The sequence below is a fragment of the Centropristis striata genome, chromosome 4 (genome assembly GCF_030273125.1).
Source record: "Centropristis striata isolate RG_2023a ecotype Rhode Island chromosome 4, C.striata_1.0, whole genome shotgun sequence".
In the NCBI taxonomy this organism is placed as follows: domain Eukaryota; kingdom Metazoa; phylum Chordata; class Actinopteri; order Perciformes; family Serranidae; genus Centropristis; species Centropristis striata.
Genome location: NC_081520.1, coordinates 23,965,021 through 23,981,621, shown reverse-complemented (window position 1 = coordinate 23,981,621; position 16,601 = coordinate 23,965,021). Strand labels below are relative to the sequence as shown.

Genomic DNA, 16,601 nt, shown 5'->3' with positions numbered 1-16,601 from the left:
CATTTGCAGCAGCAGACTCTTTTAATGTGTTTTTCCCACCTGCAGAGCGCTATCTGATCGCAATCCGATCACAAAAAGTGCATTTTAATACCAGTTGTGAAGGGGGCCAATGTGTGTGATTTAGTAGTTTCAGTTCCTCTTTGGATGAAGGGTGGTTGTCAGTGTTGTAAATTCTTCTCATGCTCTTTGTATTCTATGTGCAATGTGACAGTTGGTTAAGTACTTCTGGAAAAGCAAGAAAAAAAGTCAAACTCTTTCCCTTATCTCTTTACCTTATCACAAACATTTTTGGAAAATGGATTTTAATCATTAATAAAAACAATTTGTGGATGTTAGTTTTTGGAAAAACAACAAATTTGTTTTATTGTTTATTATTGTTCCAGTGATTTAAAGATGACTTTAGAGAGAATAATGGAGCAGATTTCATCGAAAGTAAACAATGACAGGACTGTGCGCTTCAATATCATAAGAAGAAGTGTGTGGGATGGAGCATCCAGAGCCATGGGTAGATCCAATTTTTCACCTGAGAAGCAAGTAGATGTCAAGTTTACAGATGACTATGGAATATCAGAGGGTGCCGTGGACAATGGGGGACCTACTCGGGAGTTTTTCCGACTCTGTCTTCATGACATCAAAGACAAAATTGGCATCTTTGAGGGTCCACGTAATGCCAAAGTCCTCACGTGCAACTCCAAAGGTACTTATGATTAAATTAATTCTCAGTGAGGCCTCTATTGGATTTCTTTGGATCAATAAAAACTTTGTACCTGAAATTATTGATGATGCAAGATTAATGTAAGACATTTCAGGGTTTTAATCTTTTTGGAAATGTACTGATTACTAACAATGATCAAAATCAACCTGAACATTTCTGATGTAACCATTTGACATGTGATGTTTAATTTCATTTGATAACAGCGATGAAGGACAATGGATACATGTATGCTGGCCAGATTATGGCAATGTCAATTGCCCATGGGGGACAGAGTCCATGTTTCCTGTCTGAACTGTTGTATGAGTCTCTCCAAAAAGGTCCTGACAATGTAAAGGTCAAAGCTGAACATATTGCTGATGAGGAAACAAGGTCACTTGTGCAGTCGGTGAGCATATTTTCCTTTAATTCTATTGCATTATAAACAAATTATTAATTTTGCATGCACTAATTAACATACACATTAAACATAATTAATATTAATAAGAAATTAATACAAGTCAATAAATATTAACTGTTCTCATATCCTTATGTTATTTTAATATTTTTTAGATTTTACAAGCTGAGACTGAATCACAACTGCAGGATGCAGTTGCACAGGCAGCCAGCTTGATCAGTCTTGCTGGTCACAATGTTCACATAACATTGCAAAACAAAGAAGAGACTGCTTTGGACTTGGCTCACTGGTATGTCCTCCAGCGGACCCGTGCACCTTTTGAAAGGTATGTTAATATATGACCACATGCTATAATCGTACCCTGGCAGAAAAATGAAGGCTAGTTTCATGGTGGAAAAATGGCAGATACAAGAGAAAAGCTTACTTTTGAGTTGATGTAGATTGGCATTTTATAGTGCACCAGTGCAAGTCAAAGTGTATATTTCATATCATATCAATATCATTGTGGGGGGCGCCCACATGGCTCTGTTGGTAGAGCATGTGCCCCAAGTGCAGCCCTTTGCTGCATGTTATTCCCCCTCTATCTACCCTAATTCCTGTCCGTCTTCAGCTGTCCCTATAATAAATGCAAAAAGCCCCCCCAAAAAAGAAAAGAAAGTCCTGACTAAATTGAACATTAAAATAACGCCTGAACAACACATTCCAATTTCTTTCCCTTTTAATAGGTTCAGGGATGGTTTAAAGTCTCTAGGTGTCCTAGATGCTCTCCAGAGATACCCTCTACAGGTGAAATGACTTTTCGTGAAGGCTGAAAAGAGTTTAACAGCAGCTGATGTCGAGGATCTCTTCCTGATCATTCACTCTGAAAGAGGGAGTAATGCATTCCAAGGAGAGTGCCGTACACTGGCTTTCTGGCAAGACTACCTTCAGGATGCTGAATGTAAGTTTGGCATTTTGGACAGTGTTTGAACAAGACATTATTCTTTAAACTGTTTTGACTGCATCATAGTAGTACATGACATTGGTAAAAAAAAATTATTTTATTTGAGATGCTCCACTATGTAAGGCAGTTTATATGAACTGTAAATACATTAATTTGAGCAGCAGTAGTGCTTGTCTGCAGTTTGAATCCAAAAAAATAAAATAAAAATCCCCAAATTATTATTTTTTTGTTTGTCCTGCTCCTCTGTGGACTTTGCCCCAAGGAGGTTCAGCCCATCTTTAAGATTTGCTAACTTGGACCGATTCTGTTGGATGTTTCAGGCCAGTCGGGAGCTTTCGAACCTGCTTATCCTCTGCCTTTGTTTTATAAGGGTGTCCTGGTTGTTTATAGCATATTATAAACTTTAGGTACTTTTCCACAGCATAGCCTAGCTCAAAACACAGGTGTTCTCAGCTCTACCCGGGCTACCTAGCTGCTTCTCCACTGGATAGTTCATCTTGGATGACACCACTAGCTTCTAGCTTGTGACAGCTCTCTTTTTATACAGTATAAGGTTGATGTGATTTATTTCATGCAGCTTTAAAGCATTCCAAACCTGATTTTAACACAGCATATTCAATTAGGTTACATAGAGTACATAAGTGAATACATAAAGTATATGATTGAAGTTTATAGGTTTACACAACACTAGTCTATGGCATTATGAGCTATCCTTTCAAATAACTGTGTCATTTCCAAAAAAAAAAAAAATGCCTAATGCTGGTTTAGGGGAATTGAACTAATCACCTCTCTTATATCACTTTGCATCACTTCAGTGGTATAATACTATGACTTTATGAAAATGCTAGTAGATGTAGTCATTATTTAATTGTGTTACTCTCTTTTTATGTCTTACAGTTGAAAACGATGTATCTCTGGGGGATATTCTTGTTTTCTTCACTGGATGTGACAGTATTCCAGCACTGGGCTTCTCTCCAAAGCCAAGCATTGAGTTCATCACCCATTCCCGATTTCCACTGGCGAATACTTGTGAAAACATTCTTCGCATTCCAGTTCATGCAGTATACACTGCTTTCAAATCTGATATGGATTTTGCCATACGCAATTCACCAGGGTTCGGAAGATTGTGAGAGGTAATATTATAGAGGGCTTGAGTTATGATGAGGATGTTTGTTTGTTTTTCAAAAATAATTGCTGCTATTTTATTTTGTTCTTCCTAGAGACAGTATTTACTTGAATAAAGGCATGAAGAAATATAAGTAGAAATATTCTTTCTTACTTTCGAAGATATATTTCAAGCCATGGTTTTGTGTTTCAGATTTAATAATGTGCACTTGGTGAACTTTTAAGTTGATAAATGTGAGGCACTTCTTTTTGTATTGTAGTCAACCAGTCCTCCAACCTGAACAACTGTACAATGTATGTCATTTATCTCCGTCTGATATGACCCAGAGCAGCAATTGAGTGATTACCACAAATTATTCCCTCTAAATGTTATGGTAAGCCTTCTTAATAAATGGTTGTATGGACTGGTTCATTGTCATTTTGGTGTCTATGAGATATGTTTATCCCAGACTTGTCATATTTTTTCGATTTGAAAAGCTGTACACAAAATTAATTTATACAAGTTCATCTTCATCAATAGGGTTAAATTAATACATTATATATAATTATATATAATATAATCAGGGGTGGACAGTAACTAAGTACATTTATGCAAGTATTGTTCTTAAATACAGATTTCAGGTCTTTTACTTGAAACTTTGCATTGTATTAAACTCCATACAGTTTTTGTATCAGTTTAGGGGTCCTGGCACATATCTATACAGTGATAACATCACATTTTGTCATGAAAGAAATGTATATTTTCAGCAAATCTTCTGTCCAAGGCCCTGTACATCCCTTTTGTCCATTGATATCCCTTAAACGGTACAACTGAAAGATTAATCACTTAAAACTGAGTCTTGAAACCAAATAACAATGTTCAATTTTGTGATATTTCTCAAAATTACTTATTTATATCTGAGTCTATATGTGACAATGTATGACATCGCAATAGTTTAACAAGTGAATTACCCAAGCTAGCAGACTATCTCTCAAGCAGTTCACATGCTCTGACAAAAAGTTCTATTCCATGATTTCCATCATCAGTGAAGGGGTTGATGGGCCTTAACTCCACATTCCACTGGTGTGCATAAGGGGGTTGCACAGGCACACGATTGAGGAGCCTTTGATGCTGAGGAAGTTGGAGCATTCCAATTGTCCACAGTTGCAGTGGGGACCGACTCTCCATTGTCCTCAAGCTGTGGTTGTTCCACTGGCTCACAAACTCATCCACAGATCTGTTAATTCTTGGATGATAAACATGGTGAAGTGCTGTAATGTGAAGAGGGTCTATGCTGTCTAACAGTCCGAAATTTTCCATAAAGAGGAAAAGGTCTTTATAGTATCCTGACACCACCCTATTTACTTCTGCCCACAATCTTTCAATCCTTTGATTATGGACACTACGTCCAACCATGAAACTTCCTCTGTTTGCTCCTCGATTTTCAATCATGAACCGTGCAACATCAATGTTCTCGCTACCAGCATCGCCCCTGACATGATGTGGCAGTCCAAATACATCAACGGCACCCTGGAAAAGATGCAAGGCAGTTGATGCTCGGTTGTCTGTGCAACATCTCAGGAAGGTAATGCAGCGACTGTAGCCATCAACTGCTCCATGATACACAAATCCCCATGGATTTAATTTGTGGTTTGTGTCAATATGCCTGAAATAAGAAGAAATGTGATATTATTATTATTATTATTATTATTATTATTATTATCGTAATAAACCACACTAAATGTACATAAAAATGTAACTTCATTGACTTTGCTGTACGGCTATTTCTACTTTGTAATAACAATGTTCCAATAACTAATGTTAATCACATACATCACATTGTTATAAAACAACACATACCATACTTGATTTGGGGCAGAGACATTGTAGACCCTCCGTTGAATTGCCCTTCGTCCTCTTAAGGCTCGCCCCACTGGATCTATTGTTCTTAAACGTTCCCGTACCCGCCAACGCTGAACTCTGATTCCTCGTCCTCTCAAACTACCAGTGACATAGGTCTCTCCGGAACCGGGGGTTTGTCTGAGAATCTCAGCAATGAGTCGATCCAGATCGACATTTGCAATGTCAGTGAAACTCCCATAGTCCACCAGACCGAGTTGTGTCCTGTGGTTGTACAGTGTTCGGATGTTTACAGACAGCATCCGAGATATGGCCATCCAACTAAATCCTAAGTCCCGCATGTGAATCAGCTGAGCAGCTGGTATGTTGTACCTTCAAAGAGAAATAAATAAAATAAAAAACAAATGTGTTAATGTTTTGATTCACACAGTGTGAATGAATTGTGTTATTACTTTGCAGCCTATAATGATTTTTATATAATAATAACTTATAATAACTTTGTAACTTATTTATTGTACAATGTACTATAGAGATTACTTTTGGCCTGCATCAGCCTCTGTCCCCATACACTTTAATACTACTTACCTCGGCCTTCCTCTCTGAGATGCAGAATGAGTGCCCATGCCACGCGCTTGTACATTATCTTCCAGCTGTAATGTTATTTCCGCCAACATCTCCCTTAGAGACTCGTAAATTTCTTCAAGAATGACGCATAATGTTCTTTCGGCAATGTTTTGTTGAACATTATTACTCATAAGCACTATGAATGTCGCAATAAGGGAAATATGATCCTCAAAGTGACGCGATATAGTCTCCAAACTGTTAGTGGGATTTGGAGTACAACCTGTAGCAAAAAAGTTTTCTAGTTCAAGAAAGTATTGGAGTATTTCAACTGATGCCATGTTGTAAATCAGCGAATTCAGAAGGCTATCACTCTGACGAAAAGGATACAACTAGGTTTTGAATTTCATTCAGTATTCTCAATTTTTTATCAGTATATCAAAGCTTCATTCCATATATTCAAAGTTCATTCCATATATTCAAGGTTCATTCAATATATTCAAGGTTCATTCAATATATTCACAGTTTCATTCCATATATTCAAGGTTCATTCAATATATTCAAGGTTCATTCCATATATTCAAGGTTCATTCAATATATTCAAAGTTTCATTCCATATATTCAAGGTTCATTCCATATATTCAAGAATTCATTCAATATATTCAAAGTTTCATTCCATATATTCAAGGTTCATTCCATATATTCAAGAATTTATTCAATATATTCAAGGTTCATTCAATATATTCAAGGTTCATTCCATATATTCAAGGTTCATTCCATATATTCAAGAATTCATTCAATATATTCAAGGTTCATTCAATATATTCAAGGTTCATTCCATATATTCAAGAATTCATTCAATATATTCAAAGTTCATTCAATATATTCAAGGTTCATTCCATATATTCAAGAATTCATTCAATATATTCAAAGTTCATTCAATATATTCAAAGTTCATTCAATATATTCAAGGTTCATTCCATATATTCAAGAATTCATTCAATATATTCAAGGTTCATTCCATATATTCAAGAATTCATTCAATATATTCAAAGTTTCATTCCATATATTCAAGAATTCATTCAATATATTCAAAGATTAATTTCCTGAACGGCATGCCATAATATATATATATATATATATATATATATATAAATTATAATGTAGGAACATGGGCGACCAGGCTTCAAGATGAGAAGTACATATCTGTCTAATATATCACACAGCTCTTTCTTTCCTTTAAGAATACATACCAGCTGCTCTTGGGCAGGATGAAGCTTGAAGGTCCATGATGCTCGGCATGGTCTCACATTGTCACATTTTCTGATCATTTCACAATGTGGTCCACAGGCATTAGTGTCTGTAAAAGGGAATTAAATGATTTAATCCAAAAAAACAACACTACTGTGTTGATTTTCATAAACCTACTACCTACCTGAGTTTGGGTCAGTGGGGAGCCCATGTAGCTGCTGAGTTGTTCCAGCAACTGCAGGATGATGTGTAGGCATATCAGGTGTTAGAGGTCCTGGGGTTTAAGAAATCATTATCAGACAACGTAAGAATTATACTTTAAATCACCACTATGAAACAAAACATCTCTTTAAATTAGTTTTTACCAAACACTGCTTGTCCAAATTTGTCCAGCGTGATTTCTTGCAAACAATATGACTCAAGTCCTCTCTGTAGTTGCTTTTCTAAGAGCTGTGAATTTGTTTTGTTGTTTCTGTGATGTATTATGTTTCTCATCAAAAAACGTGTGTTGAGGGTGTCATGTTATTGAGGAAGTAGTTGTTTTTGCGCATACACGAAAAAAGTTGCTCAGCCACCTGGCTATTCAATGAACCCTGAAGTTCTGGCACCAGGTTGATCCTCCTCAACACTTCCTGTGGGTCTTTGGTATTGGCCTCATGGAATCTGTCATATAAGACATAGTGGTCTGGGGAACCAGTGCATGGATGCCCATCTTTAGCAGGATTCTGCAACATTTCAGTCAGTCATGGTAGGGAGATCTTTAGTTTGTTCTGCTGAGCTGCTGTGATGTTCTGTGGTGTCGATCCAATCTCCCTTCATGTGGCTTGAAAGGTATCACAGTTGGCCAACATAGGTTGACATGAGTTGCCAGACCCCGAGCAAAGTCATAAACTGTGACATTTGGCAGGTGCTTCCAGGATAAAAGGAGGTCAGCGAAATCTCGTGGAGACTCTGCACGCAGGTTAAACTTCAAGCTGAGCTGAGAATCACTGACCACCCACCTTCAATGGAAAGTTGAAAAAAAAAAAAAGTTAATGGTAAACGTGCAAGTAGCTAATCTTAGGTAGTTACCAAGCAGTTAAGTGTTACTCTTACCAGATGCTCCCCAGATTTTCTGGAATATCTTGTCATACGAGTGTCGTGTCTTCATCTCTTGCCTAAGTCTGAGAATCAGATCCATCCGCGATCCCTTCACATCCAAATTACAGGCCCAGCAGAGCTTACGTACAGTTGAAACCTTTTGAAATACAGACAAGAAATAAAATGAGATGTTACTACACAATGCAACTCAACATACATGTATACACATCAACTATACCTTCTGCTTCATGAGCTCATCCACCAGGCGGTCCTCAGACACCATGCTGACTTCAGCTTCAGTGGAGGACTTAGCAGAGGATGCTTTTTCAAATTTGGTGTTTAACGCCATCTCAGATTGACATGTATTTTTTCCTATCCATGGGCCCCAGTATTCAAAACTAGGTGTTACAGTGAAGCTGTTCTTCGTGCGACCTGTGATAAGTACACGAGAAATTCTTAATGGCTAAAGTGCATTGCATCAATAAGTGAGGGTAATTACTAATTTACAGAAAAGTGAATGGACATACCTTGGACAAAGCCACGGGATATCATTGCCAGCTTTACATGAGTCCCAGAACTCTTCAATGTTGACTTCACCAGTGAAGTTCTCTGGGGCGTCTTTAATGTCACTCACTGAAAAAAGTAATTCATTTAACTAGTTTTGAATATACAATGATAGAACTCCCTCCCAACACACAAGACACTGACTTACCAGGGAAGTTGAACACTCCTTTCTTATGTAGGTCCATGACAACTACTGGAGGATAGTAGCCACAGCAAACACAGGAAAAAGAGTAATCATGGCTTGTCAATGCCTCAAAGTGGCAGTAGGCGTGCAGAACCGTATCTTTGGCAGGAATTGTCACCTTCCTTAGGCCTTCAAGTGCATTTATAACCTTGGATACCGAGACATTGTTCTACAGAAGTGGCAAAAACAAAGCAAAACAAATGTGTTATGCAAGATTTATACACAAATATACCCACACACATATTTGTCATAAAAAACAAACACTGTACATACCTGTAGGTTAAGTCTCAGGTATACACACAGTTCAAGGGTCAATACAGTATGGTCATCAAAGTTATGTAGACCGTCCTGCCATTCCTGGTATCTGTATGTCATGTGACACACTGGACATTGCCGGAAATAGGTCAATACATCTGGTGTAAAAAAAATCATGAATATATTATTAACACTGTGCTACATTCTTTGCAAACTTCCATAATAGCAGGCAAAACACAAATGACTTACTTTCAACCACCCCATTCATGGCGATTATTCTGGCTTTTCTTGAGATTATTGCTGATTTTTCAAGATTTACAGGTCCTGGACAGAGTGCACAAACTGTCTCTGCTGGATGCAACTCTGTAACATAGTCTGTGACTGCTCTTGGTTTTAAAGCATCATCTGGCAGGTTAACTGGAAGTTTTTTATGGCTGTACATATACTTTACAAGTCCTTTGAAGGCATCTTCAGCTGATGGTGGATAGACCGTATGTTGGTGCTTTTTTGGTGTACTGGTGCTGGTGTCTTCTGTCCTGAACACATCCTGGTTCGTTTGGAATAAATGCCATTTGCTGATGTTTTTGTGGACACACGACATCCTTCGTTTGGCACAAGGGCAATGCCATGTGTTTGCTGAGGAATTGTAGGTTACAAATATCCTCCCGAGGCGACTGTAATAGTGCAAAGTTGGCTCATGGACGGAAAAACAAAAGTGCTTTGAGCTTTCCACAAATGATACCTCAACACAGAGAGGGACATGTGCTGCCTGTGCATGTTTTTGCCTTTTAAGGCAGGTTGACTTTTTTGAATCACCAAAAAACTTTAAGTGCACCATTTCTGTTAACATATCTTCTCTGAGGTATTCTTCTGTGGCTATATCTGTGCAATATTGTAAAGAGCGAATGTATTCGCAGTGTGTGAAAGTTAATCCACTTCTAGATGCCATTTTGGAGTACTGTTTGCAATCCTCCAACTCACACTGCACCTTGTGTACTGTGCCCCAGGTTTTGTCCTGTACGTGTATAGGGACTGAAAAGCCATGCCCTCCTTTTTGGACTGCGGAAATACCATTTTTGGCATCCACACAGACACTCTTTAAATGACTGGTTTGGGTTACATCCTTTGATTTTTTTGGGGTGCTTCCTCTGCATATGTTTGGCCAAGTTTTTTTTATGACAAGTTACTGAACAGAGGGGACAGTCAACCTTTTTCAGTTTTTCAGTTTCAACAGAAGAGGAAATCTAAGGAGATGACGATGAATATTGTGTGTCTGCTGAGGAGTGGATGATAGAAGATGTTTGAATTGATTGTTGCACAAGAAGGTCTGGAGATGGTGATGCAGATGGACTTGGTTGCAGGGAGAGGAAGGATGAATCCTGACTCGGATTGGACTGGGCAGCAGCTGAGGTGGATGTTTGTTGTATGGCACAAGACTTTACATGCGCTTCCATGTCTGTCCTTCTAATGACAGTTGTGTCACAGATGGGACAATGATAATGTGCCCCATTCCTGCAAGTCAAATTGCAGCGGCAGATCTTCTTATCTAAGAGCAAGTCAAGAAAATGTTTGTTGACAATGACAAACAAGTCACATGAACACACACACAAATCGGTGTGTGTGTGTGTGTGTGTGTGTATGTATCTTTAATCTAAAATGCAATGGCATTACCTTCAAATGTAATGGCATTTTTGATGTGGACCTCCAAATGCTGCCGAACTCTGCTTGGTTTGCTCGGTTTAAAGAGGTGTTTGGGACACAGGGGGCAGTGGAACTGACTGCAGCATGTTGTGCAGCGTTCGATTGCAGGTATTCCATCCAATGAGAAAACTGAAAGATGCATCTAAAAAAAACACATAAAATACATCATGTGTTTGAATTATAGTACACGAACTTCAATTCAAATTAATGTATACAGCCTGCAAACGTATTGTTTGTCTTGTCTTTGCTTCAGTCCGTCCAAAGCATCGCACTCTTCCCCTCAGTCACAACATCCATGACCGAGCCAAACAAATGTTTACCGCCGAAACAGAACAAAGAAACCGGATGCGCCACCGGCGCGTAACCGCAACTTTACGCACTGGCTCACCAGCCGGTTACTGTGCCAATTCACGGAAAACCCGACAGTAAACACTAAAAGGCAAGCAAATATGTTCAAAACACAGGCTAAGTTCAAATACTCCCCTTTACAAAAGTTGCTATTAGAACCAATCCCCCAAAATGCTTGAATTAAATTTACACGCCACAAACGGGATAAAAAAGCCAAACGAGCCCCCACTTTGTCATAAACCTGGCTCTAGATTACATTACATTACGTGTCATTTAGCAGACGCTTTTGTCCAAAGCGACTTACAATAAGTGCATTCAACCTGATGGTACTAGACATAGACCATAGGAATCGAGTAAGTACATAACTTTAAGAGCTAACTGTCATTGCTAAGGAGTGCTATATGTTAAAGAAGAAAAGAAGAGAAAAGAAGAAGAATTTTTTTTTTTTTTTTTTTTTTTTAATATATATATATCTGTTAGGTGACCATGACTTAACCGAGGTATTGTTGGAAGAGATAGGTCTTCAGCCTGCGGCGGAAGATGTACAGGCTGTCTGAGGTCCTGATGTCGGTGGGGAGCTCGTTCCACCATTTGGGAGCCAAGACAGAGAAAAGTCTGGAAGTGGTTTTGAGGCGAGTTGACCCACGCAAGGTGGGAGTCGCCAGCTGTTTGGCTGATGCAGAGCGGAGAGGACGGGCAGGGGTGTAGAGTTTGACAAGGTCCTGGATGTAAGTAGGACCTGAACCGTTAGCAGCAGAGTACGCCAGAGCTAGAGTCTTGAAGCGTATCCGCGCAGCAACTGGTAGCCAGTGGAGGGAGCGGAGGAGAGGTGTTGTGTGTGAAAATTTGGGAAGATTGAAGACCAATCGAGCAGCTGCATTCTGGATGAGTTGTAGAGGTCGGATGGCTTTGGCAGGCAGACCTGCCATGAGGGAGTTGCAGTAGTCCAGGCGTGAGATGACCAGTGCCTGGACCAGGACCTGAGCTGCCTTCTGGGTGAGAAACGGGCGGATTCTCCTGATGTTATGCAGCAAGAATCTGCAAGATCTGGTGGTGGCGGTGATGTTTGTTGAGAGGGACAGTTGGTTGTCAAGAGTTACGCCAAGGTTTTTGGCGGTTTCTGTGGAGGCAACCACTGTGTCCTGGACAGTGATGTGGAAGTCAGTGGTGGGAGAGCCTTTCCCTGGGAGGTAAAGTAGCTCAGTCTTTCCCAGGTTGAGTTTGAGGTGGTGCGAGGACATCCACTGGGAGATGTCGGCCAGACATGCAGAGATACGTGCTGCTGCACGTGTTTCAGACTGGGGAAATGAGAAGATTAGCTGGGTGTCGTCGGCATAGCTATGATAGGAGAAGCCATGCGAGTGGATGAGGGAGCCAAGGGAGTTGGTGTAAATCGAGAAGAGGAGCGGACCAAGGACCGAGCCTTGAGGGACCCCGGTGGTGAGTAGACAGGGTTCTGAAACAGAACCCCTCCAAGTTACACGGAAGGTGCGGTCCTTGAGATAGGATTTGAGCAGAGAGAGGGCGGAGCCAGATACTCCCAGGTGGTGAAGGGTGGAGATGAGGATCTGGTGATCCACAGTGTCAAAAGCTGCAGAAAGGTCCAGTAGAACCACAACAGATGAGAGAGAGGCCGCCTTCGCCTTGTGAAGCTGTTCAGTCACAGCGAGAAGGGCAGTCTCTGTTGAGTGGCCCTTCTTGAAACCAGACTGGTGAGGGTCAAGGAGGTTGTTCCCATGCAGATAGGAGGACAGCTGATTGAAGATAGCCCGTTCCAGAGTTTTGGAGAGGAACGGCAGGAGAGAGACGGGTCTGTAATTGTCCACTAAGGATGGGTCGAGGGTGGATCTCTTTAGGAGAGGATTCACCCTTGCTTCCTTCAGAGAGTTAGGAAAGCAGCCAGTAGTCAAGGAAGTGTTGACAAGATGGGAGAGGAACGGGAGGAGATCAGGAGCAATAGACTGAAACAGGTGGGAGGGAATAGGATCCAGCTGACAAGTGGTAGGACGGGCAGAGGTTACAAGGCTGAGCACTTGAGGAGGAGACAGTGGAGTGAATGCTGAGAGGGAGGGAGACACTGATGGGGAGGGAGGAGAGGCAGGTTGTGAGACTGGATGGGTAAATGACGAGCGTATGTCCTCAATCTTCTTCAGGAAATGGTTGACAAAGTGGGTTGGTAGGAGGGAGGAGGTAGGAGGGGGAGTTGGAGGGACCAGGAGGTTTGTAAAGATGGAGTAGAGCTTCTTGGGGTTGGAGAATGAGGATTGGATTTTGGTCTGATAGAAAGAGCTTTTTTCGGCTGAGATTAAAGATGAGAAGGCAGCAAGAAGAGATTGGTAGTTGTGTAGGTCATCAGGGTGTTTAGTTTTCTGCCACTTCCGTTCTGCTGCCCGTAGGGGAGCTCTGGTGGCACGCACAGAGTCCGACAGCCAAGGGGCAGGGGAGGACTTGCGCACTTTACGAGGAGTGAGAGGACAGAGTGAGTCCAGAGAGGAGGAGAGGGTGGCAAGGAGAGTGTCGGTTGCAGAGTTGGGCTGCAGAAGTGAGAATGAGTCCGATGAAGGGAGGGATGAGAGAACAGTTGAGGCCAGAGCAGGAGGAGAGAGAGAGCGAATGTTGCGGCGGACCAGTGCAGTATCTGTCGGTGAGGACAGACAGTCCGATCGGGAGAGTGGGAGGGAGAACTTGACAAAGTAGTGGTCAGAGACATGAAGTGGGGTTACAGAGAGATTGGTAGTCGAGATTGGTAGTCGAGCTCTAGGCCATGACAAAAACCGGGAAGAGACAAGATGCCAATAATTACGTTGGTTTATTTCCAAAAGTATAGATAAAAAGTAAACTAAATACAAGTAAGAGGTGTGAAAATCAGTAACATCAGTAGTGTGCAAGTGGATGTGTGTAAATGTGGATGTGGTGTTGTGATGCACAAATAAACAGCAAACAAAACTATAACAAAATAGCAACACGACTTCTGGTGTCAGCAGGGCAGAGAGAGAGAGAGAGCTCCAGGAAGCTGGGCCTTTTATTTCCTGTGGAGCACCGGGCCCAGGTGCTCCTGATCAGGCTGCATCAACTGGAGACAGAGTAATGCAAGGTTAAAGGAGACAGACTCACAGCTATCAGGGTCGTCACAAGGTAAAATGGCCACTTGCACCCTGTAGTGTAAATGAGGCCATACTTATGTAGAAGAACTAATAATGACTACGAAAGTATGAAAGCCGGCATGCTTCTTAATAAACACACCACCACAGCAAACCTCTCAACTGGACTCGATGATTTCTGCGACAGCTAAAAGCAAAATATACTCAAGTATCAAAAATAAAAGTACTGATGGTGCAGAAGCATTTCAGTTACTATTCGTTTTTTTATACACTGTAGTATACAACAGAGGTGGAAAAATAAAAGTAAAAATGTCCCATGTAGTTATGCAACATGTTGATTCCACGAGTTCAAAAAGATTTTTTCAACTTTGTGACTATGCTCAATTAATGCACGGAGAGTTTACAAAAAATATTTCATAACTTACATACAAACAAATGCGAACAGTTACTTTACGTTATGCACTAAAAAGTTAAGAATCATTAGGTGTTGATGCAAACCACCATTGGTGAAAGTAAACTTTGAAGTCAACTAATTTAGCTTCAAAACGACAACCCAAACCGACATGTAACATTCGGTAAGTTGCGTCATGAATGACTTCTATAACGACTATTACAACGGCACGTATATTGATGAAGAACACAAACCATGCATTTACTTTCTCTGGATAATAAAAATCAGAAACTCCGCTACTCGCAGAATAAGCTCACTCTTTTTTTTTTCGAACATATGCGTTCTCGCTGGTCTCTCTCGAATTTAAAGGGCAGGTGAAAATGACCATCCCAAAATGTCTTCCCCACCTCCCCACGCCCCAAAAAACGTCCTCACTTCTGGGCCTGACAGTGGAGGTCTGCAGCCAGGTGCCTCTCCTTCTTACCGCATGTTGCCGGGTGCTGCCATCTTTGCACCTCTCTCTCCTAATTCCCTAAAGGTTAATTCCTCCATCATCACCTGGTGGCGCCGTGCTGAGTCAGCTCCAGCTGCTGCAGCACCAAACATTTCAGATAGTTTAGCGCATTTTGCAGAATCTGCCTGAAGGGCTTGTCGTTTGTTTTTCTCGTAATTTCTCCGCGACTTCTATACGTTTCTCTTACATTTTTATTTTCTGGCTGTGCCGTGACTGACTGATTGACAGCAGAAGGGGCCAAGGAGGAGGGGGCCCTGGCCTTCGGCCCTCCCTCTACCTGTTTTATTGGACATTGGGCAATCAGTCAACCAAACAATATATTCAATTTAAAAAATATATTTTTTTGTTTTGTTTTTTTAAGTCGTTCGGCCCAAAAGTCTTGCCGGCCCACCGGGCATTTGCCCGGTATGCCAGATGGCCAGTCCAGCCCTGATTGAATTTGTTAGGAGACAGATTTCAAGAATCTGCTGTTTCAGTTGAATTTGAAGGCAGATGATAATTTGTAAGTGTTGTCATGTAGTTTAATAGAGTCATGTTGGGTTTGTTAGTTGATTGTCAGTTCTAGTTGTTGCACATCTCAAAAGTTGTGTCTGTGTTTCATGTGTGCTTGAAATGTGTGAAACAAAGAGCCAGTGCTCAGTGAGCTGGATGAGTGACACATAAACACCGTAGAGAGAAGTATAGTAGAGGTCTGTCACATGATTGTTTTATGAAATCTTTGTTTTTGGAGGAGATTGAGTTCATGAAGTCCTGAAGAATAAACTGTGAGTTTCAGAGTGTTTAGAGCATAGCTGTGATAAAATAACAGAATGTGATTCCTCTCTAACTGTTTCCTTTTGTGTGAGTGCTGCCGTAAGAAGATCACTTCAGCCAGCCAGTAAAATGGTCTGAGCTGCAACACTGCAGCTGGCGGTCTTATTTAGTCCAGACTGACTCTCTTCTCCTTTCATTCACATTGTCTGGCCTCACAGATCTCTCTTCACTCCAGCCGTGACTGTACTAATAGAGCTGATTTGGCCCGTCTCAGGGAGCTGAGAGTTGAATCAATTAGCTCCTTTAGTCTCCCACAGGAACACACTACCTAGAACAGTGTGCAGCCTGACCGAGCATGTTGGATTCACTTTAACACTGTTCTGATGCTGGCAGGCAGCCTGGGTGGTGTCAGTGCCAGATGGGGAGAGAGAGGGAGACAGTATGAGGGGTGAGGATGGAGAGAGAGACAGAGTGCAGGAGGAGAGAAGATGTTTGAGTCAGATACATTTAGAGAATACTGTGTTTCTTTCCTTTACATTTGTAATCAGATTTCAGCAGGAAGTGATGCTCTCCACTCTTCTTCTGTTGTTCTCAGTTCTATAAGTGAATCTGTGTGTTTCACTTTAGTGTCTTGAATATTAATACAGGATTATAGACAATGACTGAATGTGTCATCGTGGCATTAATTGTGACACCACTGTTGTTTTGTCACAGAGCAGATTGTGTGAAATTGTGTCAGTGTCCCTTCACTGTTACTGACAGTAGTAACTGTCTGTATCCTGTTCTCTCTTCTTTACTCACCCACATGTCTTCTTTTTATTCACCTCATGTTCACTTTGCTGCCTGTCTGGAATTTTAAGGTGCTGCTGGAATATTTCTCC

General features: G+C 41.0%; 2 protein-coding genes across 2 annotated transcripts; one reads left to right on the top strand and one right to left on the bottom strand.

Annotated features, from left to right (window-relative positions):
- The first annotated feature begins 409 nt into the window (after positions 1 to 409).
- LOC131970222 (G2/M phase-specific E3 ubiquitin-protein ligase-like) lies at positions 410 to 3,556 on the top strand. Its single transcript, XM_059331564.1, has 5 exons — positions 410 to 697; positions 919 to 1,100; positions 1,265 to 1,434; positions 1,835 to 2,049; positions 2,950 to 3,556. Exons 1-4 carry the CDS (start codon positions 412 to 414, stop codon positions 1,902 to 1,904), a joined length of 708 nt encoding a protein of 235 aa, XP_059187547.1. The 5' UTR covers positions 410 to 411; the 3' UTR covers positions 1,905 to 2,049; positions 2,950 to 3,556.
- A 51-nt stretch (positions 3,557 to 3,607) lies between these two features.
- On the bottom strand, positions 3,608 to 5,390 carry LOC131970220 (uncharacterized). Its single transcript, XM_059331562.1, has 2 exons — positions 5,018 to 5,390; positions 3,608 to 4,823 (listed from the first exon to the last, which is right to left on the bottom strand). Exons 1-2 carry the CDS (start codon positions 5,356 to 5,358, stop codon positions 4,142 to 4,144), a joined length of 1,023 nt encoding a protein of 340 aa, XP_059187545.1. The 5' UTR covers positions 5,359 to 5,390; the 3' UTR covers positions 3,608 to 4,141.
- Positions 5,391 to 16,601: the final 11,211 nt, after the last annotated feature.

Bases quoted from the DNA above. Each gene is read 5' to 3' on its own strand.
- LOC131970222 (XM_059331564.1), top strand. From the start codon at position 412: ATGGAGCAGATTTCATCGAAAGTAAACAATGACAGGACTGTGCGCTTC. The intron at 1,101-1,264 runs GTGAGCATATTT...AATATTTTTTAG, and splicing joins CAAGGTCACTTGTGCAGTCG to ATTTTACAAGCTGAGACTGA. The intron at 1,435-1,834 runs GTATGTTAATAT...CCCTTTTAATAG, and splicing joins ACCCGTGCACCTTTTGAAAG to GTTCAGGGATGGTTTAAAGT.
- LOC131970220 (XM_059331562.1), bottom strand. From the start codon at position 5,358: ATGCGGGACTTAGGATTTAGTTGGATGGCCATATCTCGGATGCTGTCT. The intron at 4,824-5,017 runs GTATGTGTTGTT...TTCTTATTTCAG, and splicing joins TCTGCCCCAAATCAAGTATG to GCATATTGACACAAACCACA.